This window comes from Cuculus canorus, chromosome 20, assembly GCF_017976375.1.
Source record: "Cuculus canorus isolate bCucCan1 chromosome 20, bCucCan1.pri, whole genome shotgun sequence".
NCBI lineage: Eukaryota > Metazoa > Chordata > Aves > Cuculiformes > Cuculidae > Cuculus > Cuculus canorus.
The window spans coordinates 1,004,371-1,031,114 of NC_071420.1; the positions used below are offsets into that span (position 1 = coordinate 1,004,371).

Below are 26,744 nucleotides of genomic sequence, written 5' to 3' on the forward strand. Positions count from 1 at the left end.
CCAAGTTGCTGTCATTTAATGGTATCAGTTGGTTGATGCTTGTGGAGTGCTGCTGGTTTGTACCCACTGTGGATCGTGCCTGAAGAGCTGAGGAGGAGTGCAGCATCTTGGCCAGCAGCCTTTCGTCTGAAGCTCTGCGAGCCCTGCTGTGCTCGGGGGCCCTGCTGGGCCTGGCGCATCCCACACGGGGGTCTTTGCTGTCGCACCGGGTGCTGCTGCCGGCGCGTGAGTGCTGCAGGGCTCCCTGTCACGGGTGCCACAGCCAAACAGGGTCTGTGCTTGCCATGGGCACCCGGAGCACCCACAGGTCACTGACCATCCACAGGTAAATGATCCGTCAGTGAGCTCCCTGAATAGCCTGTCACATTCCCAACATATTAGAAATCTTGGAAATACCCTTCCTATCTTGCTGTAGAAAAGACACCTCTTGCTTTTTAATAAATTTCTGCTTGTCTTGTTATCTCTTCTGTACTGAAACTGTCCAAGCCAGCTTTTCTCATTTCTCTGGGCTCTCTTTATAGCAGGCTGCTTAGAGACATTCTGTAAAAGTAGCAGTAATTTTGCCTTTATATGTATGTGTTTTATATCACTACAGCTTTATTTGGTATTTTAATCTGAGCTTACTGACTGCACTTTTAAGGACTTCTAAATCAAAAGTGATAGTTCAAAATACGTGATGTTTTTCAGTCTTTGACTTCTAGAGCAACAGTGCCTACACCCGTGCTGAGCTAGCTTGGTATCCCTCTAAATATATTTCATTAAGAGTGGTCCATATGGTGTGTCAGGGAGAAGGGGAGTGCAGAGCAGAACCTGTGTCTGCCAAAGAAAACTGTTTTGATCTAATGTTCAGCATAGTACAACTTTGGGGGAAAAAGATAAACATTGTCAGATGGGTGCTGCCAAATTTCACAATTTATCACGAATTTCAGGCTGTTTAGTGATATTTTTTTTCTTCCGAATACTGCAGTTCCTAGAGTCTTGTGATTTACACAAGACTGTTCATTTTCATTTTTAAAACATGTTGTAGAAAACAGCCTCAAAATATGGAACCAAGAGGCTGTGGTGTCAGCAGGATAATGTAAAATTCTCAGCTGGGTTCTGTTTAGAGTCTGGTGGAACTTCAAGGGCATTCCCTGATTTGGAGATCGTGGGTTGTGGAACATCAGAAGCCATGCGAGGCAGGGACCGGGAGAAAGGTGGCTTCTCCATCTGACTTGTTCTCCTGTTCTCTTTGAGCTTCACTGCTTTCATAGACTGCTTCTGATTTCCCGTGGAAAGTGGTTGAGGAGTTGCGTGGTGGCAGGGCAACATAGGAAAGCCTGTGCCGGTAGGTGTGTGCTGGTGTTCCCTGAGGGTCCCCTGTGAGCGCAGGAACAGAGACACTGTTTCTCTGCGTTGGCCAAATGGAACCAATTTGCTGCGTCTCTGCAGTGGTGAAGGTTTGCTGTTGTCTTCTGAGCACCTCGGTCCCATCGCTGTATTGCCTGTCCGTCTTCAGTGCTCCTTTCTCTTGAGGTGGGAGAAATTAAAAAAACAGAGTATGAGAGGTGAGTTGTTTTCCACCCCAGTCCAACTCTGCCTGACCCCTTCTTGGTCACTGTGGTGGACGCTGTGTCTTCAAGAGTGAAACCAACATTTTCTAAGGGTTTCCTTTAATCTCTTTTGAACTTGTCTTTATTTTTGTAACACATACAGTGAAGTTTTCCAGGTTTATCTAAGGCTAAATCACACCAATAAACAGAACCTCCTGTCACTAAGATGTACAGCATCTCATACCTTTTGGGCTTACTCCGGGAAGCGTTTGGAAGATGCCACCTAATTAGAGTCTAGGGAGCTGCAGGAGCTGTTCTCGAATTTCTGACACTTGAGACAGATGTGGGTTTGATCCTTATGATCTCCCTGGGGACTCAGAGTGTAGATGGAGAAAGTCTGCAAGTCCCGCATCAAACAAGAGGAGGTCACTGACAGCTGGGGTGGGAGGGTGCCTGCAGAGAGGGCCATGGGTGAGGAGCTTCCCTTCTGCTTCGCTCGGGAGAGGTCTTGGAGAGTTGGCTGCCAAAGGAGATGATCAGTGTTTTTAAACTCTGAATCTCTTGGTTTAATCTGTGATGAAACGGGCCTGAGTCTTGAAAACAAAATGCTATGTGGAGGACCGGGGAGCGCCAGCACCAAACATGAAAGGATGGAGCCATTAACAATAACTGCACGTTGGTCCCTGAAATTGGCTTTTTTTGCAAGGATTTGCTGGAGAGGCAGTCCATCAGAATAACTTAAAAACTAATAGATAATAAGCTCTTACAGGTTTTGGTGATGCAGCGTTAGGAGAGGCTGAAAGGGCAGTATCCTGGCAGACAGCTTTCGTTACCTTAGCAGGGTGTTTTGCAGAGCCCATCAGAGCTCCTCATGTGGAGAAATGTAATATCGCACTCAGGTTGTTGATGAGCTTAACATAAAATATGGCTCTGGTTTTATGATATTACAAAATGACCCTTTATGGTACTTGAGAGTAATAAATCAGTAACAAGTAAATAAGGTAAAATATTTATTTCCTTTACTCATATTCTCCTGGCATTAAAGTGCTGGGAAAGCCCTCGAGGTGCGACGGTGAGTGCACAGGAAGGGAAACCGTCATCTGTCCCTGAGTTTCGGTAGCATTTGGGCTAATCATTACAGGAGTTCCTCTAAAGAGTCTCCCCTGCTCTTAGCAAAGAGGACTGGAGGAAGGGAGCAGCGAGGTGAGATGTTGCTGAGCCTTACAGAGAAGGCCGAACAAATGGGCGCCACTGGGCAGAGGGAAAACCAAGCCCTGTGTGAGGTCTGTGCGTCAGGGTGGGTTTACTCTTGGCCTTGGTTTGTCTTCTCACCTGGAACCAGGCACTGGCTGTACCTTTTTCCTCCCTACATGTTTTCTTTTTTGTCCCCTCCATATTTTTCCTGTTGGGTCAGCTTTGAATTTACTACATTGAAGGAAATTTTCCAGTAATAACATGAGTAAGCTTGAAGTAGAAAACAGTTAGAGATGAGAATAAGGAAGAACGGAAGAGGCCTGTGTCCCGCAGCTGGAGCAGCAAGGTTAAAATCCGGCCACTTTTAGCCTGCTGTGGATTGAGTCGGAAGATCAGCTCTGTGACCTTTCTTGGGGACGGGGTATAAATCTCATTTCTCAAGACACTTAAAACTGGGTTAGCCAAAGCACAAGCAGGACAGGGTGGAGAACACTCGCGCCTCAGCATTGTTGTGGATGGGACCGAGCCTTCCACTCGTTAAAAACAGCTTGCAGCCAGCACTTGAAAATGCACTCTTACAAATTTATGAATCTTATTTCTTGTTTTGAGGTTATTTTCCTTTCTTTTTATTTTCCCTTTTTTTTCCTTTGCCTATTTTAAGTGTTGGATGCAAAATGAATGCTTTGCTTGCTATGGTTCTTTATCATGTAATGTTTTCAGCAGACACTCCAGAATTAAATATGTACAATTTCCATAATACTGATTATCCCTGTTTAAGTGCTATTTTAGAGGGTATTAATTTCTGTTGCAGTAACAGCCGCAGCACTCAGCACCACCAGCCCGGCTTTCCCTCTGTGCCTGAGACTTGGGCTTGGCATGAGCTGGGATTTGCCGTTGCCCACCGATGCTCCCAGCCCCGCTGTTCTGAATGGAAACGGATCCAGGATGAGAGCCGGGTGCTCGGTTTAAAGAAGGCTGCCTGTGTCACTCCTCGTATCTTGTGGCTTTTGTATGCAGAAACACAAAGCACAATTAGAATACAGTTATATATCCTCATAGTTATTAAAGCTTGGATTAACATGACATAAAGTTTTGTCTGGGGAGCCTTTTGCTATGGCTCAGGGAACGTTTTTGTGTGACAGTGATAGGCTACAGTTAATATACTTGAATGATACCAGAATCTGTGTAATAAGACAGAACAAAGGGGGTTTATTTGAAGCTGAATTACAAAGGTGGAATTATCATTGTGAACAATCCACTGAGATTGCAGCTTAATTATTGTATCTTGCATTATTTCGGCATAATAGTGTAGTCAGTGAAGCAAAGTTAAAAAAATACATATATGCATCTCAGAAGGACGTCTTGTCAGTCATGCGGGATTGATGTGTGGACCCATCACCTTATTCTCAACACCAAAATCCTCCCTTTGCCCCGTTTTTGCAGCTTGTTTGATTTACTGAGCCTGTTTGCCGTGATTCAAGAGTCTCTTCTAGCGTTTCTAGGAGAGATTCATCACTGGGATGTAATCCGTTCAAATAGCTTTTGGGCAGGACATAAGAAGTGTTTGAAGCCAAGAGGTTTCAAACAAAATGTTAAAAGGCAGCGGTTGGGCCCTGCAGAGGAAGAGGAGTGCTTATTCTCCAGGGCTTGGGGGAGAAGGAGGAGTGAAAAGGTGGGAGCTTCCTTTCGAACCCTGTCTTCCTGGCGGCGGGTGAGCGCACACAGGTCTGTGCAGCGAGGTGACCTGCACATGCTCTGCTCTTCGCCCTCCCCTGGGAATGCTGGGGTCTGAGGAAGCAAGGAGGGGAGCTGCATCGTGTGTGTCCCTGTGCCCACACAGAGGGATGAGGCAGTGGAAACGGCAGCCTTGGAAAACACTTGTAAATACACTTTATTTCAGTCAACAGCAAAAATAAGCCTTCCTTTTAAAATAATAAGTCAGACTGAAGTATGAAGAGTAAGTGGTGTGTTCTGCATGAAACCCACGTGTGAGAGTATTTCACCAGACAGGATGCCTGGCTGGGTGGGTTCCCCTTAAGTTGATGCCGTTGTCTCTCTGGTTTAGCTGTGGTCAGTATGGCAGGTTGGGACAGCTTCACCTGAAGGTGCTCAGTGTCCCGTACCCGGGAAGGACTCAGTGCATCAAGGAGGGGGCTGATCACTCAGCCTTTAGCATTTCTGCTGAAAGTTAACCCTGTGCCTTGAACCCCCGTTGTGTGGATAGGGGTGGAGCAGGATTCTTTTTTTTTTTTTTTTAATTTTCATTTATAAAGAGGAAATAATTTTTTTTCCCAGAAATCATTTTGGAAGTAGGATGCAGGAGGTAGAATGGCTTCAACGTGGTTTTAAATAAACAAACAAACAGAAAAACCCACAACAGAAAACATTGTTTTTTCTGCGGTAGGCTTTAGGAGGGTGGAAGCATGCTCCCAGAAATCTGGGAATGGTGATTATGTCTGTAATCCCCGTGCTGTCCAGGGGTAATTAAAAATTGCAGCTGGACCTTAGTTTCAAATGTCTGAGTGAGGCTCTGTCAAACTGATGAGAGCTTGTGTTGTTGACACGTGTAAAACTCAATTTACCCACCAATAACCATGGTCCGCGGGCATTAAATCTCTCTTCAAACAATGTGACAGTGGGGCACAGCGTGACGCGTTGGAGGGGCTCGGAGCGGGGCTGAGGTGTGAGAGGAGCTGTGCTGAGCCACAGCCAGCGCTGCTAATTGCTTTCTTTTTAATATTGTATTCAGCCTTAATAGCCTGTTCTCCTGGTGGATTGCCTTTCCCAGCATTTATTACAGCGTGCTGAGGAGCCTGACCGGAGAGTGGGAAGGGGTGGAGCTGGAGGGAATAAAATCAAGGTGGTACTTTAAAAATCCATTCCGACAGCCCAAACTAATGCTCCAGTCTGAGCTCCCTGATTGAGCTCAAATTAAAGGGGGCCAGGCTGCGGCGAGCGTCCCGAGGTCTTGAGTGATCAAAATGGCATTTCATGCCCTGTGCTCCGAATCTCGTAAAGCCGTGGGACGGCAGGCAGGCTGGGCTCATCGCGGGGCGACGGGTGGCAGTGATTACCCCAAAGGTCACTGGTAACGATGTTTTTCTGTGGTGATCAGGCTTAAAAGCTGTATTCCCCAAGTGGCTTTGGGCTGCTGTCTTCTCATCAAGACTTTGTGGTGTATTTTAAGAGGTGAAGGCCAAGTCTAAACCCACAAACACACCGATCAGAGCTAGTGCTTCGTTTGTGTTATTCCTCCTCTGGCTGATAAGCGATGTGTGCTGGTGGTGCAGGATGCACGCGGGGCTGGAAGCCCAGGGGAGTCTGTGCTCCCAGCTCTGGCCATTTCAGTGTCAGCAGATTGTGAAAGCAAATCCAAGGACTTGTCTTCTCCAAGTTTTACTGCTAATTTTGGCAACAGGAAAATCTCTTTTGCTCTCTGTGCACCAGTGCTGTGAGCTGCTGGAGCAGGCAGTGTGTCTGCACATACGCAAGGTGCGGGGGGCTGTGAGCCAAGCTACAGCCTTTAAAAAGGTCCTAACTCATCGGTGTAGTGAGCCTGGGCTGAGTGCCGTCCTCTGAATCGCCGCCGGGTCAGCAGCCAGCACAGGAGTCAAGGATTTGGGCGTGAGCTGTGTTGGCAGAACTCGCCCATCTACCTTCCTTGGTCAGCTGCGAGCCTGGCGCGGAGCGTGGGCTTGGCCTCGGGCTCCTGAGCCGGCAGTTCGGCACCTTTCCTGAGTGCAGCAACATGTATCACAGCAAGGGTCTGGATGGCAAGTGGCTTTTCCATAAATTAAAAACATCCCTAAATGTAGAGGTACAAACTATGTTTGATTTGGGGATGAAGGACAAGGGAAGACAGTTCTACTCGGAAGAACTAGCCCTGGAAGAACATTCTTTAATATGTAGGTCCAAACAATAAAAGGAAAAGGGGTCTAGGAAATAAAATGAAACTTTTTTTTCATTACAGTCAAGGGAAACTTAGATGAGTTTTTCTTTGCTAATAAACCACACTTTCATTTTGCAGCTGAGCCTTTGCTGGAGCTGACTGTGGCAATTGTTCAGCCTTTTTTTTTTTTTAACTCTGGGCAATAAAAAAGCCCTTCATGCATCAGGAAACAGTAATGCAATACTTGTCTTATCTTCACACTTATTCAGCAGGTATTTACAAAAGGGCAGCAGGAAGCTCTTTAAACTCGATCCTGTTACTTTGCTCAGGATGTGTCTTAATCAGATCTGTTTACCTGTGTCTGGCCTGCGTTGGGATTGCACTGCAAAGGCGTCTGTAAAAAAACCCTTTGGCTTCTTGTGAGTAGAGTTTTTCTCAGCGTGCTCTGTCACAGGCAAGGCTCTGAGCTGGTTTGTATTTAAGGGCGCTGACTGACGCCCCAAAGTTTATGATGGTGCACTCAGTGGGTAAGGAAGACCATAGCTATGCTTCAGTGCTGTGTGTTTATATTCTCAAATGTGATAGAGAGGGGTGTGATGAGGTTATTTCTCTGTAATATTTGTCACTGGCTAAACCGGAAATTCTTTTCTGCTCAGATCAGTGTGATAACGCAGGGGCACAGCCAGTCGTGCTGCGTTGACCAGGGAGTCCCTTACATCTTTACTCCAGAAAGTGCTTAAAAGAAAAATGTGCCAATGCCATTGTTGTCTTCAGAAACCACATCTTAGAAGGGCTTAATGGGACTTAACTTGAAATTGAGCCACACTTAAAGGTAGTTTCCATTTATTAAGGCTTGTTCCTGAAACAGTCAGTGTGTGATTTGGAGTCCAATATGTTGGACTTCGGGGTTCAGCAAGATGGTTCCTGATGCTTTTTCTGGCACATGAATTTTAATGGTCTCTCCACACCTCGTTATTCAGCATGGTTATTTGTAGTAAACAAACCAACTGCACGTGTTTCAGTGTTAAGTCAATAGGGGAAATGCTGGGTTTGGAAAGAAGAGACTTCACCCTGTATGTAGCACACTTCATCCAGGGACCTGCAAGTGCTCTGCAAACATTTGAAGCTCCTTCTCCACTGGGAGAGGTTGTAGCATTGTTTGTTCCGAGTGTTGCTGAGTCCAGCTCCCATGTGGAGCCCTGGAGGAGGCTGGACTCTGCCCAAAGCCCAGTGGCTGGTGGGGCAGCTGGAGGCAGCAGCTGACGGCTGGGGCTGCTGAAGCCTGCTCCGTGAGCTTGTCATCGCGGGCGGCAGGCAGGAGCAGCTCGGGCAGCGGTGAGTGCCCGGTGTCACATGGGGAGAGTCGGGCTCAAGCTCCCAAGCTTCAGGAGGAACACGCAAATGGAGTGAGTGGTGGGAGGGGTGAGGACACTCCTGGGGGCTCGAGCAGAGGGGTGGCACTCTTGGAGCGGTCAAGGTCCAAGGCAGCTTTTTCCACAGCTGTAAATCCTGAGTTTTTTGTATGGAAAATACCTTGTGCCCTAGCAGCCTAGCTAGCTCCTCTGGCTGCAACAAAGCAGAGACGGGCAGAGTTTGAACTGGTGCTGTAATTAAATGAAATGCCAGTGTCCCTCTTCCTGAAGCTCAGAAAGGAGTACAGATGTTTAAATCTGTTGGCTTTTTAGGTAGTAGCATTGCTTAGTAGAGCTAACGTACTTCAGGAGACGAAGGAGTTACATGTCAGCTGTCCGGTGTTGACCAGGAGCTGCCTCTACTCTGGATGGCGTTGTAACAGCCTTGTGATTCCCAAAATCTGCACTGGCCAGGCCTAACGGGCAGCACCTCGTAAGTATTGTTTGGAAAAGAAAACAGATTGCAACTTTGCAGTGCTAATATGCAAACGAGCACGGTGAAGGGAAGAAGAATTATTTCTGCTGACGGTAGCTAATGTTCCGTGAAAGTAAAATCAGAAACCGCCTTGCACCTGGCTTGCTGCAATGCTGAAGGAGCAATGTTCCTCCAGTGCCCCTGCGGCAGCATCGCCTCTACCCTGCGGCACGGAGAAGAATGGCCCTTGCCCTGCCCGACACACCTTGCGGGGCCTTTGACAGGAAGGGGAGACTCGTCCTGAGAGCACCGGCTGGAGAAACGGAGCTGAGATGGACTTCAGTGCTGTTGGCTCTTGTGGTTGTGCCATGACCCTTGTGATACTTGATATATTTAGGTTTCAGTTCGAGTGATGTAGTTCTATGGAACTCGGAGTTTGCTTTCAAAAGAGCAAAAGTTCTCCTGCGTTTCAGTGGCAGAAGCTTGAAGATCCTCTATGAGAACCCAAAAGAACACTTCAGAATTATTGTGCAGGTGTTTAAAAACTAGTTTGTGTGTTTCTCTTATGCTTCTATCTGGTGATAACTCCTTCAGGCAGCCGAGGAGGGGACGGGGCTGGAGGAGGTTTGGAGCTCAGGTTCTTCATTTGTTTGTGGCTATCGGAAGAAAACACAGCTAAAATTACTGTGTTTTTGGGGAAATGGTTAGAAAATAATGCATGACCTGTGCGTATACGTGTGCAGGGAGATAGGACACCTTGATTAAGTGGGTAGAGAAGGATGCACGTGAGAGGAAGACAGATCTCCTGATGCTGGCGGGGAACCAAAGGCAAAGGCTTCCAGGATGGTGATTGGCTCGGGGGCCATGCACAGGTCACTTCACATGCCTGTATCTTAGTTTCCCTGCTAGTCCCACCCTCTTCCTTGTCTGTTAGATGGTTAAAACACAAAGAAGTTTTGAGGCAGGGTGAATTAAATGTTTGTAAGAGAGTCTGGAGGCTATCCAGCAGATGTTTTGAACTAGATTCTGTTCTTGCCTCTCCAGTGGCAGTGGGGACTCCATTATTTAACGCTTGCTGCAGATTGAATGAGATCCATATACCCTCCTTGTCTTGGTTTTTAGTGCATACTGAAGTGGTTTTAGCTGTTTACATATATTTTAAAGTTATCAGCCGCTCCCTGTCTCGTAGTGTAGCACGGACCAACTCTGATCACAGAACAAATTTCTGTGACACTGATTTGTGGCAGAAATGTAGACTGGAGTTTTATGACAGCAGTGATGGAGACCCTGCTCTAATTCACAATACATTTTGTTAACTAAATGCTACAGCTTCATCTAAACACGTGTATCATGTGGCATTAGATCAGTCTGCTCCCAGAAACAAGCCTGGATGTCTGCTTTCTGTCCTTTGTTAGGGTAAATTGTGCTTCTTTTAAAGAAAGGGAATTGTTGAGGATGGGGATGCGACTGTGTGTGTGGCGGCAGACGTCTGAAGCGCTGGAGAGGAAAGAGGGGAGCAGCTCTGCTACAGGAAATGGGCCCTGAGGCACATGGGTCCTCCCACTGCTGTCCCCCATGTCCCTGTCACACGTTCCTCTGCAGGGTGGTTGAACATACCCTCTGTGCCCTTTTCCATCAGGATCTTGCAGCACTGAACTGCGGCTGGACGTTTATTAGGTGCAGTGCTGCTGGCCTGGGAGAAGGGCACTAGGATCAGGGATGTCCTGCTGGCTCCTGAGAGCTCTCTGAGATGCGGTCTTCGTGTTGGCTCCTCTGACTCTTACTCCATTTCAGAAATGCAGTTTGGAACCTATTTTCCCATCAAGCTAAGGAGCCCCAAGGGACAGCTGCCTGTGCGCTGGCAGGCATAAATTGTTCTGGGCAATTAGACCTGGCTGCAGGACTTGATTGCAGAGCTCGGACCCAGCCCAAGGCTTGCTTTGCTCTGACAGAGGACGGCTATTCTGTCTCTGCAAAAGCACAGCAAACATATACATGCCCTGCGGCCGAGAGGGTTGTGCTGTGATGGTCTTGCCTGGCTCTCTGTGTCACTTTTGTCTTCAGCTTGATTTCCACTGTCGGAGACATCCCTGAAATACCCAGTGTTGCAGGTGACCGGGGGATGAGGGCCACCTCGTCAGGAGAGAAGAGCTGCAGTGCTGGGGTGAATGATGAGTCGTTAATGCTGCCTCCTGGAGTGGTTTCTCTGCATCTGTTTTTCTTGTAGGGACCCCTGTGGTGCTCCTGGCTGTGTAGGTGTATCGTACCTCTTGGCAAAATGTCCATGGGATTTTATATAACACCAGCCGTGCTGCTGGGTGGAGGGTCAAACCTGACCCACGCTGGGGTTACACCGTCTTACTGGCACTGGCCTGGCTTCCATCCCTTGCTGTTTTCACTGCCTTCTCTGCTGCTTGTTCTGTAGTGGCACAGCAGCCCCTGTAGCTGAAGAGAGAACTGCCTTTTTGTTTCTGACTTCTTGTTGGTTGGGCTGTGTTTTGGTTGTTTTCTTTTCAAGAACCTTGTCTTCCCGGTCGATGGTGTTAGCTAATGTGTGCTGGAAATCTGTTTGAGGACAAGGAAAGTGCTCAGCCGAGACCACAGGTCAAAGGAAAACTCCAGGAGTCCTCAAAGAGTTTGTAACTTGGTCTGAGTGTGATCAAGAGCCTTGCTTTCATCAATACTTCATATTATTCATGACAGAGAAGGAATTAATGAGAAATTGTCTATGCAGTCATCTTTAATTTGCCCTGCTGTGGAACGCTGTTTTTTCTGGAGAGCGTTAGTCATTCTTACATCCCCCTTGGTAGAATAAGCACTGAGTAACATGCTGGTGTTTTGCAGGAACATTTTGAAGTCCAAGAGTAGCCACTGTGCTTTTGGCAAGCATTTGGGATGCTCTTTGCCATGTCACGGCTGGTAAGCGAGCCCCGAGATTAACATGATTGAGTGACTGTTTTAATTTCATCCCTGATGGAGCAAAATTAGTTACAATGATATGTGTGTGTTGAATAAAATTGTAGTTTCATTAGCAATAATTGCTGAAGAAGACTTTTTGAAGACTTGACTGCTGGGGGGAAAGATTGCGAGTACTGGAATTTGCTTTCGCACAGTATGGCATTGATTATTTTCATGGTGCATAATATGTCAGTCCTTGGTGGGTGACGTGTTGCTGCGAAACGCTGGGAAGTGCTCAGCAAGGGACCTCCTCACGTGTCTCCAACCCCTGGGGAGCACCACACAAAGCACTCTTGATCCGCAGGGGGTGCGGATCTTGCCTTGCAGCTGAGGCTGCCGTGTGAAGCTGTAGTGGTTCGTGCTTCCAGGTCTGGAGCTCTCTGGTTTGCTCCTTGCGTTGTCCAAGACAGCAGCCATCAGAGGGAGCACAGGAGTGGAGCGCTTGAGCGCGGTGGGATGGTGGAATGGAAACCAGCCGCACTCTTGGATTGGGAACCTGTGGTCCAGTGTGGTCATCTGTGCTGGGGCACAGTGCTGCGAACACCGCGGACCCAGACCCACAGCGAAGGGGCGTAGCTGATGAGCAAGGGTGCTTCGGGTGCCTCCAGACAAGGAAAGGAGCTGCACCGGCAGCCTGGGAGAAAGATGGGAAAAGGTTAACGTGTTTGTTTATTTGTTTAATTCCAGCGTAATCAAACCCAGAGGCCTGATGTGGGGGAACCATTTTTTCTAACTGTCTGGCGTGCTATATGCATTTGTCTTAATTTATGTGGGTGGGGGTTGTAAATCTGCAGAGCCACGTTGCTGGCACTTAGATTCCACATGCGCATTTAAAATAACAGTACCTGACAGTTTACTAGCCGCTAAGAGGGTTTTCTGCTTCAGAAAGCAAAATATTGGAGGAGTTGTGCAGTGTGTATAAATAATTTGAGGAATTAGACCAGAATATCCAGCACGCTTTCCTTGGGAGACTAAAAGAGGGATGGACCTGTAGAGCTTACAGATCAGGGGACAGAGCAGCTAGAAACACAACCCAGCTGTATGTAGCTGAATGTCATCCTTCTGTAATTCCTTTTCTCCTAGGACCCAATTTGAACTGAAAAGTGTTTGATTACAGTGCATTATTTCATTTGTCTGCCCTGATTCTTTCTTACCTTGGAAGGATGGAGAAGGTGGCACCAAATCTGCTTGGTAGTATTAGAAACAAACAGCCCCTCCTTCCCAGGAGGAATACAGGAACATCTCAACCTGTCCTGGATGTGTCGGCAACTCAGGTTTTGAATCAAGAAAAGCTTCCCTGGGCTGTATGAGGAGGAGTGTGAAGCATAAAGACTGCTGTGCATCCGTTGAATATAATGTGGTAGTTTCCCTGTGGAGGTTTTACTCAATGAGTAAACATGATTCAAAATGGAGTAAAAAGAACTTCAAGGGAACCTGTAGGGAAGCTGAGGAGGGGCTCTTTATCAAGGAGTGGAGGGATGGGAGGAGGGGGACAGGTTTTAAGCTGAAAGACGGGAGACTGAGATGAGATTTTAGGAATAGATGTTCTCCTGTGAGGGTGGGGAGGCCCTGGCGCAGGTTGCCCAGAGCAGTCGTGGCTGCCCCATCCCCGGAGAGATGGGATTGGATGGGATTTTGAGCAACCTGATCCAGTGGGATGTGTCCCTGCCCCTGGCAGTGGGATTGGAACTGGATTGGCTTTAAGGTCCCTTCCAACCCAAGCCATTCCATTTTTTCTGTGAACTTGGTGATGGAAAACAGTGGCTGCTGTTGCTCTTGTGCACGTGTAAATGAACGCTGGCTTTACAAGCTGCGTGTACATGCACCACCCCTTGGGTTTGCAGGTCCATGCAAACATCCTACAGTTATAGAAATATAAGATGATGCATGAAGTTCTCCAGAGAACGTGCTGGTTTGGTCATCTTAGGTTTTCGTGGCAGCCTCACGCCCCTGTTGCTGATGCACTGCCCACCAGGAGCTCTCTGGGTCGCTGCTGGCCTTTGCAGAGCAGTCGGGCTGTTCGTTAAGGTGTGAGCAACGCTGGGCTCGCACAAGGTTCGATCATCTCTGACTGCTACACACTGCCCCGCCAAAAAGAGAGGAGGAACAAATGGAGAATATTGTGTGTTCTTGTGCCGGGTTAGATCAGTTGCATTAAATTCAGAGTCTTCCTGAGTACAATTAATAGTCATTTTATTTAGGTCACCCTGGTTTTGTTGCTTTAAATGTATGCCTCCATTAAAGTGGAAGAAAATCAAATACATTTATCTCTGTGGAGCCTTTTGTGAACTGGTTGAGCATATTTTAAACAACCCTGGGAACTGTTAGGATTATTAAAGCCTTTGGCTTCTCCAGGTTTTTTTCTTTCCTCCTATTCTCCCCTATTCCTCCTTCCAGGCAGTGATTAAAGAAGTGGTGTAGCCCTTCCTTTTCTCAGAGCCCCAAGTGGATTGAAAAAAAAAACGTTAAATAAACTAAAGCCCATTAGTTAGGCTTTCTGTAAGAAACTGGGTCTAAATTGGATGTATGTATGGGATGTGCTGGGACAGAGGAGGAGTCTCTTGGGCTTAAGTGCCCGTTTGTCACTGGTATTATCTAGCGAGTCTCTTTCTCTTTTTTTTTATTTACTTTAAGTGTGAAGACTGTGTTCATTTTGTAATATGCTCCCATTTGATGCCAATAATTAGTTCAAATTAATCAGCTCCTTTAAGCCTCCGGATCGAGCCATGCTACATCTGAAGAGAGATATAAATTCTGGGGCTGCCAGGAGCTTTCTGCGTGCGCTGGGTGGGACGTGGCTCTGCCTGGTGGCTCGCTGTCTCACACCTGGACTGCAGAAATTCTGCTCTTTGCCATGTGCTGTGTTTCGCTCTGCCAAGAGAACGTGCTCACAGGAGGCCACTTTTGTAGCTGGTAGTGGTTCAGCTGGCAGCGTGTGGTAGGCAGTCGGTCCTGGGTGCACCCCAGCCAATCCTTGGAGGTGGCCATTCCATCTTCCAGTCTTGTTTCTACCCCTGGAGAAAACTAACTTCTGTTCTGTAAGCAAAGTGCCAGCTGCACATTTTGAGTTGAGACCTGGAAAACTTGCTGTTAGGGCATCTTTAAAACGTTGGGCGAGCAAGGGAACGTGGCGTTGGAGGAGGGGGTTAACTGTTGGACAGTCACAGCTCCCGAATCTACTTGAATTTCATCTGTGGGTTGTTTTTTTCTCCCTTCCCTTGAAATAGGGATCAATTTGCTTACTACGGGGTTTGCTGCCGGTGACCTTGACTGTGTCCCTTATTTCTCCTTGATGAAAACTTGAACAAGCTGCTTGTGTTTGATTCACAGAGAACCGTGAGAAACGGGCTGTGTGTTTGAGGCAGTGTGGTTTTCTCATTCTATTCAGCCCTTTGTATATTCAAATTCTTCTAGTTTCTGTTCTTGCTGTTCTGCCAGATTTCCATACCATTGATGGGTTTTCTGAATTAATAAGTCTCTTTCTCCCCCTCCCTCCCAGACCCTCGCCACCTTTTTGCAACTGGTGAAAAGTTTTTCTAAGCGCTCTGCCCTCTCCATATTGATTTGCTTCTCTTGCTTGTCTAACCACCTCTTAGATGTTTGATTTTGCAAAGCGTTAATAGAATTTTCCTTTTGCCGTTGCACTTCATCTATTCATGAGGTTTCAAGAAGTCTCATTGTGTCACCGGACTATGGAGGAAAGCGGCTATTCTTCTGTTACAATAGCTGCCCTAAAAAATAACGCAGGGTGGGGTAAACTCAGAAAGGGCAGAGACGGAGATAAAATGTTCTGACCTTAGGAAACAGAAAAGATAACCAATTAGACATTGTTGAAAGGGCACCAGCTGGCTTAAAGAACACCCTACTGATTATTTTTTCTTAAAGGTATGCCTGGTCCACATCTGAAACCCGGCTGCAGAGCTGCTTTCCCCTTGCGTGTTTTCAGATGTGAACTGGCAGGGCTGACCCTTTTGTAGGTGATCGCGCACCTGGTTCTGATCCCAGAAGTAGGTACTGCTGCTTGGAGGGATGGAGCACCCACCTCTGGGGTATCCATGCTCCTCAGGGTCCCAGCCAGCATGGGAGAGATCTCCTGGATTAGCACATGCAGGCTGCATTTGTAATTTGCTAATAAGGATTTATTTACATAAAACAGATCTCTGACAAGATCATCATTCAGGGGGCCTTAGCGCATGTGACAGAAAAAGTTGTTTGACCAGAGGATGTGTATCTGGTGGGTGAGACGACAATTCCCATTGTGCAGGTGGGAGAGGCAACCAAAGCAACAGATCTCCAGTATGACCGGGACCTGAACCCAGAGCATTCCTCACCTCCTCCAGTGGCAGCCTCTGGGTCAGGGCTAGAGGAGCTCCCTGGGTTGGTGGGGTCTCTGCTGCCATGTGTCTGAGACCTCTCCAGGCTCTGGTACAGGATTTGAGGCAGAAAGGTTATGCTGGAAGAGTTGCGCGTTAAAATATCTGCAACAGCAGTTGGTGTGGGGACAAAAAGGTGGTCAGCATGGTTGCATGGACCAAGGCAGAGATAGCCATGATGCTCAGAGAAACAGCTTTAGGTATGACTTGTAACTGGTGGTTCCAGTGAGGCCAAGACCTCTGAGAGTGAAAAATAAAGATTGCTGTGCAAACGTAACCCTGGAGCAGAGATAAGTGGTGGTGGCAGCGTGAAGTGGAGCGCTGTCCTTATCTGCCTCCTGGTATTGCTTATACTCGTGGGTTTTCTTCCTTGGCGTGAAGAAAGACAGCAGGACAAATGGCTCTGTGCTTAACATGATTTGATTTTTTTCAGTGCTTCAGCACATTTAGGTCTCATTCAAGATGGGTGTCAAGGAGTAATGCTGTGCTCCACCATCCCAGGCAGTTGCTAAAACATTTTGCAAACCACTTTCACAAAGTTAAGAACAAGTTAACCAGAGACAGGTTTTAAACAGAGATGAGTTTAGGCATCATGTAAGGTTTTGCTGCACTGTATTTTTTCGCTACCTCCTGGAACATATTTCAGTCCCATAGTTAAGAGAGGTTCAAGCTGTGTTTTTACCACCTTCCCAAAATATGTTGCTGCCCAGTTGAGACTGAGATTGTAATTCTGCACAGAAGCAGGCTGGATGTGTGCTCCCCTGTGTAAGAGGACTACAGGCAAACTATACTGCTTGAACCATGACTTTTATCCAAGTGCGAGCTTTCAAATCCTTCTGTAATTCCAGGATCCCGTTAAAGCAGCAGAAGCTGGCCCAGCTACTGAAAGCAGTCCCACCTTCCTGTGGGATGCTGCTTCCCTGCCCTCTGCAGCAGCCTGTCCCTTGCATCAGCACAAGCGTTGGTTCGGCTGTGCTGGGAAACTGCTCTGACTTTAAAACTAACCTGGAAGAGAAAGTGTGGTTCATTTTAACCTGGAGCAGTTCCCTGGCTTGATCTGCTGTGCAAAGGTGTTGGCAGAAAGAAAGAGGTCAGCACAGAGCAGGCAGGGGCAGCTGGGGTGGAAGGTGGAGCCTTTGGTGGCACTATGTAAGGTGAAGAGAGCGTGTAACTGCGTTGTAAGTCATTTACCCTAAATAAATGATTTATAGAAAGCCGGAATATGAGAACATGGGAGAGTCATAAAAATTACTGGGGAAAAGACCTAAAAAACCCACCTGAATGAACAAAAAAAACCCAACCTACAGGTAACCAGTGGAGTCTTAAAGAATAAAATCTTTTCTTTGAAGATCCTTTCCCTTCCCCCAACATCTCCTGCAACTTAGCGGTGAGACAGGTTTCATCAGCCTCTAGTTTAAAGCGGGGAATGGCACGTCTGTAATTTCTTTTCAGGAAGATTGCCCAGGCCGCTTTCAGCAGCACGCAGGACTGACCTGCCCGAGCTCCTGCAGCCCCGGAGCAACAGCTTAACATGTGATAATGCTGGAAAATAAACCCCAGCACAACATCCTTCTCAAATAAGTGTAAAATTTTAGGTGTGGCTGCGCAGTTTAAATGGAGGTGGAATAAATCATGCAAATGGTAATGAAAATTGAAAGCAATTTGGTTGCACTTCAATACATTTCATCAGTCATCTCTCTTCTGGAGTGGAAATGCCAAGCCTGATGCGAATTAAACTTTCTCCCTCCTCCCTCTCCCCTCTTTCCTCTAGCTTTTCAAAAGACCTTTTGAAAACCGCTGAATACCTTTCTTGGCTGACCGGATTTTACCCTGCTTACACTCATTGAAACCTCCTCATTCTCAGCCAGGACAGTGACTCTAATTTGGAGAAGTCATGGGCTCGATTTGCATCCACAGTTCTTCTCTTGGCCCTTCTTATCTCCCTACAATAGGGAAAAAGCCCGAGATGAGGCACAGACAGGGACCAGCAAGAGGTAGAATTGCTCCTTAGATACTTGACTTTTTAGGGCAACAGAGCTTTTAATGTTCACTTTTCCGCATTAGGATCAAATGCCAGCCAGGATGTGTGTTGAAAGCAGCAGACTTCCGAAAGGAGGAGTTGACTCTGAGCAAAGAGATGTGATGCTTCGTTTGTACCAGAGCTGAGGCTGCTCCTGCCTTTGTCTCCTCTTCCCAGTTTGTCTGTTGTGCCTTTGTGAACTGTGCAGCCAGAGTTTAAAGCCCGCATCTCCCCTCTTCTGTCTTGCAGGTAGAGGACGCCATGCTTATGTTTGACAAGACGACCAACAGGCATAGAGGTAAGAGAGAATGGGAGCTCTGACATCACATTTTGTGACAGCGTCTGCATGGTGAGCACAGTCAAAAATCAGTGTCACCACAATGACCCAGTGGCTAAATGCAGTGATGCTAAATGAGCAGAGCCATTTGTGTTTGAGATAGCCCTTCCTGTCCTGCAGATGTTGTGAAGGAAAGGCTGTTCAGCCTGTAATGCTGCATGTCACCTGGATTTTATTACTAGAGATTACTTTTCTGGTCAGTCTAATGGCTTATCTTTGGGAGAACAGTTGTAAGGCTCCATGCTGGAGATAATAAAGCCCAGGGAGCTGGATGTGGTGAGGCTGCAGGGAGCAGAGGGTTTGTACCAAGGTGTATAATGTTGGATTAAGCTGGGCATAAGGCCAGTTAAGCTGAGACACCAGGAAATTAAGGTGCTAAACTTCTCCACTGAGGTTTCAAGTGTGGTGGAGTTTTGAAGCTGAGGACTGCTCATCCTCCAGCAATGGTAGCTCAGAATAAGCAGGATCTCCAAAAGAGGAATTTCCCTGCACATATTTCACAAGAGAGACAAGGTTTCATCACTGCTTGTACAGTTCTGTGAAATGAACTGAGGATTATTTTCAGTGTTACAGCCATTCCTTTCAGTGGAAATAAATGATGCTCCTTTGTCTCTCGGTGAGCGGTTCACGTTATCGCAGCAGCAGAGATGCTGAGCTCCAGGCAGAGAGCAGCCTGGCAGCCACTCCATTCAGCTGCAGGGGAGTAAATGTACCTGGGCACCCACATTGGCACCAGAAACGGCACTGGGGACAGGCTCCAAGTCCCTCTTCCCTCCTCTCCAAATTAACTTGATTTTACCAGTCTCCCTGCTTTAACACAGTCTGTGTCTGGAGCCATCGCAGCCTGTGACTTCTGCCCCCATGTGATGGCGTGGACGTGTAGCCCAAGGTTTGTCGTTTGCCTGCCTGTCACTTCCTGGCCCGTCACTCCCTGGCCCTTTTGTGGGGCTCTCTTGATTGATCTGGTTATTGTCCCAGCCACGAATGTGTCTGCTCCTTGGAGTGCTGTTGTAGCCCGTTTGTTTAGAGAGGCTGCCAGAAGGTGTAAAAGAGCCTGTGCCCTGCCAGGCAGTGATGGGAGCCCTGGAAACGGTTGAGAGGAGCAGCCCAGAGTGCCTGGTCGCTGCCACCTCACCTGATCTTCATCTCCATGGCAGGGTCCTTACCTGACCTCCTAGCACTGTTGAAATTATTCATTGCTCTGATATGTGATTTAAAAAGCAACTTAGTGCGTGTGGATGTCTGGGTAAGTCAGGCGGACCTCCAGGATAACATTCCCTCCCTCCAGCAATTCCCTCCCAGGCAGTAATCCCTCTCTGAAGTCAGGGATCATAGTACCCTGGAAAATTCAGCAGCAGTGAGCTAAAGACTTGCTTGGAAAGATAAGCTCTTCAGAGCCGGGGAAAGCATGTGAACAGCCAGTGCCCATCAGTTTTGTAATGGGAACCGAATGTTCAGAACTCTTACATAGTTTAAAAAGTTCAACCCCTGACAACTTCCTTTTCTATCCAAGGAATTTTCCAGCCTTCTCTTCACAACCACCATTAAATGGGCCATAAATACCCTTCTCCATTCAGGTTCTTGACGTGTTCTTTGTTGCATTTAAGAGCTGCGTTATGTGGTGGGTTTGTGCCGGACACAAAGGCTCCACATCCGCACTCTGATGGGATCTGCTCGTGGGGCTCCAGAGGTACCGCGAGGCTCTGGTGCCAGCAAGGCACGTACTCAACAGATTTGGCTCCTGCGAATGTGCTTCAGCGAGTCTTCTGCCTGCTTCTGTTTGTACACTTTGTTTTCTACTCTTAAACTCTTTCTTCACCCGGCATGTTTATGCGGTGTATGTCAGATAGGCCGGCAACGTCCTGGTGTTCATCCCACACCCTTTCCTTCAGAGGCTTTTGCAGCTCTATTTGCAACTCCCTGACCTGCGGTTTTGCGTCCTTGCCTCTGTCACCCCACAGAACTAGTCTCTGCTGCCCTTCTCCAAGGAGTTGGGGACTCCACATGGACAACTCATCCTGGGAGATGTCAGCCTCTCCCACAGCACAGGTTGCCTCGTCCCCAGAGAAGGGCTCTCCTCCAGAGGCAGAGGGAGAAACATCTCCTTTTGCTGAAATGACCCAAATCCTGGAGATTTGTTCCCGCAGTGCCTGCAAGCGAGCTCTGTTCCTGCCTACCGAGCTCTCTGGTGAGCTCTACACCAGCTTGTGCCTGCCTTGACTGAGCTTCGCTTCCAGGGCAGGCAGGAGACTCTGCAGGGACATTAAAAATAGAGCAAAGGTGTGTTAGTTCTTCCTTCTGCTTCCTGCAAGCAGGACGCTCATCGATTCCCCACGCACCTCAAGGTGATCCCTCCTCTGTCCCCTGCTGGTGCCACTGTGCTGCTGTAAGCACTTTCCAAGGTGCGAGGGCACCGGGAAGCGTTGGTGTTTGTGCTCTCCTAGTGCTGAGCTCTGCTCTGGCAGCTCTGGTTCAGCTTTTCTGTGCTCTGAGGGGAAGCTGGAATAGCACACTGGGGAGCCCTGCTATCAGGTGTGAACCTGAGCGATAAGCTCCCGAGGATGGTTCATCCTTCTGAAGCATCCCTCCTGTCTTATCTGGAGAAAAGGACCATAACTGCTGGAGCTGAGGGCTGCAGATGTGGCAGGCATCTTAGCTAGAATCAAACCTTGTGTTTGATGGGGCTTTTTCTCCGCACTGTGTGTTGAAGATGAGAGGCAACAGGTCTTCCTTCTTTTCCTTCAGTAATTCTGTGAGTTTAGTTTATTGTTGCAGTTTTTTACAGCTTGTTTTTTATACATAGAAGCAATAACATTTCACATTAGAATTCTTGTGTAAGCTCCTAGATGAGATCTCAGAGGGGAGGAATTAAGAATCCAAGAGGACCAAAAGCAGACTCCAGATGCTTTGGGTGGAGGGGATGTTACCCGCACCTCCCGTATGCTCCACCAGTGTCAGGCTCCAGACCTGGGTCTGCTCCACTCGCTCGTGCCCTCCAGGCACCAGGGTGGGCTGGAGTCTCTCTCTCCCCACTCCTGGCAAATAAGGGAGTTCTCTGGCACAAGGAGGGTCAGCTCTGTTTGTGAGGCAGTTTCGCAGGGAACAGGCTTACAGTTTTGCTGGGTGAAGGACAACACTGCTTACTTTTGAGGCCAAAATTCCTGCGAGCTGGTGAAGCCCAGCCAGTGCCGAGCGGCTGCGCTGCTGTGACGGGAGCAGCTGCTGGGGAGGCATGAAACACTGCGCTCTGTCTCTTTACCTCTGCCAAGTACAGGTGGGAGGAAGAAACAAGTATAAAATGCAGGGTAGAGAGCCATCGTCATCTTCCCACTTGAATTTTCAAGGCTTTTCCGGCATTTTTGCCTTCTCTGTACAGGTAGCTACCGCTAATCAGGCTAATGAACCGGCCACAAGCTGTTGTGATGAAGTGAGTTCTGCTGCATCAATCGTTTACAAAATCACCCCAGATTTTACAAATTGTGACATTCTGATTGTGTTGGAAACATGTTTAAAATGCGGTAGCGTGCAGCAACAGTGTTAATGGCAATTCTTAAAACCACTTGTGGGTTGCAATCTGTATCTTCAAATTAGCCAAGGGAAGGAGAAATGGCAGCTAGAATATCTGCTGTGGTTTACTGTAGTTAGTCTATGCCTGGAATAATCAACGGAGGCAGGGGAAAGGAAAAGTATTAAAATTCAATCCCTACTGCTAGAAGGCGAGATGAATTTCCTTGCAAGCAAATTGAGAGTATTTGTTGACATAATTCTGGCACGTGTGTGTGTGTGTATTCCGGTAGCCGGTCACTTGCCCACACGTGTGGCACGAGACCAACAATCTGTGCAAGTGCATGGATGTAATTGGACATAGTAAGAGGAATTTTTGCAACTGCTCATTGTTGAACAGTTTTATTAGTACCTTGGGAAGGCTTGAGACCTCCCCCCCAAAGTAAAACTTCATGCCTTGCCAGTGGAGCACATAACTTTTATAACATTTTAAATGTCATCAGGCTAACCACATTGGTGCCACTGCTGGTATCTTCTTTCTGTTTTAATGTCTAACTTTTCCTGGATATTCTCTAAGGCAAGCAAGATGCAGAGCTGTTGCATTTCATGCCTATCTGTCTAGATATATTAAAGGCAAGGTAGAAAATCGGTAAGGACTTAATTCAATTAATTTCTGCAGTATTGTAGGCAAAACAGTCCCTGGCTCTATTGAGATGTGGTGACTTCTTGCAAGGTTTCTCCTCCTAGGTTGGCCACTTAGTTGAGACAGCGGCGATATCTAGTGCTTAGAAGATGCCCTCAGTTAAGAAGCTGTTTCTTGTTGGAAAAGAAGTGCTGGGGATCCTCTGTTTCTGTACCTTGCACTGTACTGCTGCACTTCTGTGCAGGGAAGAAAACCACACACAGAAGTTTGCCACACACTCTGGAAGATCGCTTTCATCACATTTTTCACTGCCTAGAATTTCATAGAGCTGAAAATTACTGGGTCAGTCTCGAAAGGGTTTAGTAATTGGAAATAAAAAAAGAGGGTGGTGTTATTTTGTTACCCTTGCGAAGTGCAGATAAAATCTGGAGTTCAGCATTAGTTATTGATCCTGAGGGTTGAAGGGAGCCTGGCAACATGATGATGTCCTTCTAACTTCATTATGGAAGGGAGCTCCAGAAAGCATACCAATTTGCTGGCGGGCAGGTCGAACGGCCGGGGCTGGGCAGGGCGGCTGCCTTGCCCTTGCGCTTTGCCTGTGCTGGGCGATCCCCAGCTCCCAGGCAGAAGGGCATTGGTTTGTGGTACCCAGCAAAGCTGAGAAAGAACTCCGTATGCGGTGGGCGGCTTTGTGTATGTTTTGTGGAAAGGAAGGTGCAGTGGACTGGAGAGTCTGCTGATAAATCTGTTTGGCAGCTCCTCTTTCTCCCCTTCCTTTCTGCAGCCGTTAAGCATGAGGGTAGAGATGAGTCAGGAGAAGGCGGTATGCTGGTTATTGTGATGAGATGCTCTTGATCACAGCCTTAAATGCTCTCCACCAGCCTGTACTTGTTTCCTGCTTGCCTGTAGCCATTGGCTGCTCCAGAAGCTGCCCAAGGCATGCAGCTTGTCAGTCCCACGTCTCAAACTTGCAAAAAGGCAAATAAAGATTTTGAGTGATTGAATCCCCTGAGCCGTAATTGCTGGTATTGAATGTAATACTATATGTTTTTCAAAGCCATACAGCCCCCAGAGTTATTTTCATATCAATTAACTTTCTCACGCAGTTGGGAATGGCAGAGGAGAGAGGAGGGAAGTGACAGGATGTGATTTGGACTACTTTAATCTTAAAACTAAACAAAATTAAAGAAAGTCAGGCTGTCTCTGTGATGCAAACAATATCCTATGTGTTAGGGGTTAAAACATCTCTAAAAGACAGGCTTTAAAATGAAAGCTTTAAAATGCATTGGGTTTTTGCAGTTGTTGCAAACCTCCTTGGTGGTGGTGGTGCCTGCCAGGAGGGCAGGGGTGTCCTGGGCTGGGCTGCCACCTCCGCGCGTGCCTGCTGCCTAGGTCGCAGGGCAGCATCGCTGCAGCTCGGTGTGTGCAGCCGGGCTGAGCTGGCAGCTCACTCCCCAGGCAGGCTGTGCTGAGCGCCGGTGCGCTGCCCTCGAGCAGGGCGTGCAGGGACTCGGAGCCCTGCTGGCGGGTGGACATCGGTGTGCCCAATGTCTTGGTTTAATCTAAACCCGCTCAATTCAGACTGAAAGATCTGTGCCCCTCACAGCACCGAGAGCACAGGTCGGAGCCTAGGGTGTGCTACGCCCTTCCCACCGTCTCCGCGCTCAAGGAGGAATGTGAGGGTCGTGTTTCGTGTTTGCACCATCCCCATCTAGCAGATCTCAGTGAGTAAAAGTAATTGTCCAGGTGGAAGCAGTTGGCATAATGGTTGTATTTATTGGAAGAGACAGGAGTGATGTTGTTAGTGAGATATCGTCTGTGCCTCAGCAAAGACTGATGCTTTTCTTAGGAGAAAAATAGCCTTTTGTGTTCTGTCCGGCTGCCAAACCCTCAGTTTTGTAGTTGACCTCTGAAGTTATAATTGACATTTTTATAGATGAGGTATAAATATAATTAAGAGTCACTGCAATTATTTGTTTATCACCATCTCCCTCAAGATAGGCAAGGTCATGTGCATTTAAAATTACATCCCCAGGCAGTTTAGAGTACAAGGTATTTAAAATATATAGAAATAATTGCCTAATTTGGTAGTTTTCAGCAGGGCTCTTCTTGGCAGCAGTGTGGCGATAGAACTGAGCATTTTGAGGAGGACTCGGAGGGAACCTTGTGCCTGCTCACATGGTTTTGCTTTTAGAAGGATGGGGCTAAAGGGAGAGCTGCTGTTTGGCCAGGTTTGACTGTGGGATTTTGGAGGAGCATCCACAAACACAGCGGTGGTTTTTAGAGCATAAAGTGCTTTAAGGGCTTTGGATGAAAAGTCTGACATGAGATATAAATGGAGGCAGTATTATTGTTATTGCTTTCCTAGATGAGACAGGCTTTTATTCCCTTGTCAGTTGTATCACTTCATAAATGGGACTCCAGAGAGTGCAGTTGTTTTGAGAGAAGCGCTCGCTCAGCTCAGCCTCACCACTCCCTAGCCGGTGAAATTCATCCCAGAGACCCGGGATTTGCAACATGGAGAGAGACTTTAACCCTTGATGCATAGAGATGCGGGGTGTTTGTCTTCTGCCAGAGGCACAGAGGATCGGAGGCAGGAATAGCTGCAGACAGGTTTTTTCAGAGTGGTATTAAAGCAAATATTTGCTTCAAAACTTCGCAAGAGAGCTGTAAATATTCATTTATTAATATTATTTACCATTTACAGACCTATCGGTGAAAGCGGTGATGGCTGAGCGATAGCACCGTCAGTCATGCCTATCTGTTTAGATTGCAGTGATGACATGTGCCATATTAATATTTTATGTATGTGTGTTTTTAATATTACACCCTCACTTACAAATAGTCACATCGTAAAACACATTAATGGCTGCAATGCTGAAGAGCAACATTCACATCTTTGCTTCGTGTTGTGAGTTCACCTCCGTCCCAGGTGGAATCAAGGTAGGAGTTGGGATGGTTGCTGAGATGGAGCACAGGGAAGGGGTTTGTGGTTTCAGCCCTGATCTTGGGGCCAGGTGGCCACATCCCACGAGTTTCCTCTTTGGCATCGGTTTCTCTGCCTTAAGTCTCTGCATCGAGTGGTGGGGACCACGAGGGTTATCCCCTCGGGTCAGGGTGACAGCCCCTGCTGGGATAGTGGCTTTCACACGACTGCATGTCAGTGGCTCTGAGCTTGACAGGCTTGGTGCTGCTCCCTGCTTTGGTGTTAATAAACACAAAACAAAAAGGAAAAGCTGTCAATTCTTGGATCCGTCTCCCTTGTCTTTTAATTTCCTGGCCAGTGCCTATTGCTGCTGCATCAGGGCACCTTACGTGAAGTGTAAAAATAAATGCATTCAAGCCCGTATGAGCCCTGTGTCCCAGTAGACTCTGTTTCAGAATAGCAAATCAGGCTTCTGGCCACGCTTTTCAAGGCGATTATTGAACGTCTCGGGTGGTTACAGTCATTCTGCCCCCAGCCTCCTGCTGGATAGCACCACCTGAGGCTTGGAATAATTGCCCGGCTATGTACTGTCTGTCAGACCTTATTGCTTAATTTTATACCAGTAATGAAAATTACATCCAGAGGAGGAGAAGGAGCGAGCAGCTGCCCTGGCCGGGACGCGTCCAAGGAATAGATGTGTGCAAGGGCTTTCTTCAAAGAAGAGAAGAGGCTCGGCTTGGCAGCAGCGCTTGGGAGATGGCGTGACATTTTTATTTTATTGTTTGATAAACAAATGCAATCATAAGAAAAAAAATCCGCCAATCTCCAGTAAAGGTTGCAAACACAGCCCAGCAATTAGTTTGAGTGTCTCAGTTACATAGTCATACTTTAAGGTAAATATCAGCTTAGAAGCAAAGAACAGTCAGTTCGTAAAACTCATTTGGATCTTGCCATTGTAGCTAATGTATAAGGAAATTATTTACTTCCCTCTCCACAGAAGGAGAGCCTTGCACAGCCAGACCTTTCCAACCTCCTTAATTTATCTGGGCTCATTGCGATTAGCCTCCGTACAGGTGGTAACGAAAGGAGGCACTGACAGAAGTCCTGGGTGCTCTCTGGGCACCCTCTCCTGCAGCAGATGAGGTGAAGGCAGGCAGCCCTGGCAGCCCACGCGGGGACACCAGCAGCTCTGCAGCGTGGGTGTCGGGCGCTAGCACACGCAGGAGCCGGCGTCCTGCGCTCCTTCCCATGATGGAAACGACTACAGAGCAGGAGGGTCACGGCCGGAGCTGCAGGAGGGAAGAGGTGTGCAGCAGGAAACTGCATTTTCTGTGGCATCTGTATACAGAAGATACTAAATAGCTTTTCAAGTATCAGTTAAGCTTTTTGAAATTACTGGGATGCAATACATTATGTTTTTGTAGCCCAGCAGAGGCTGACATCCAGATGCCTCGGATGGAAAAGCAGAGACGCGGAGTGATGGGAGATGGCAGTGTTGGTCTCGCAGAAGGTATTTGCTTGGCATCCAGGGCTAAACACGG

The 26,744-nt window shown here is 47.6% G+C and overlaps 1 protein-coding gene across 25 annotated transcripts in view; it reads left to right on the plus strand.

Annotated features, from left to right (window-relative positions):
- Window positions 1–26,744, plus strand: part of MSI2 (musashi RNA binding protein 2) — a 247,089-nt gene that overhangs the window by 133,091 nt on the left and 87,254 nt on the right. For all 25 annotated transcript variants that reach the window (XR_008453070.1, XR_008453073.1, XR_008453071.1 and 22 more), the window contains one exon: window positions 18,043–18,091. Coding sequence is in view for 20 of the 25 variants with exons in the window: in XM_054084641.1 (XP_053940616.1) it covers window positions 18,043–18,091 (49 nt within the window). In the remaining 5 variants the exon portion in view is untranslated. The remainder of the gene's footprint in view (window positions 1–18,042; window positions 18,092–26,744) is intronic.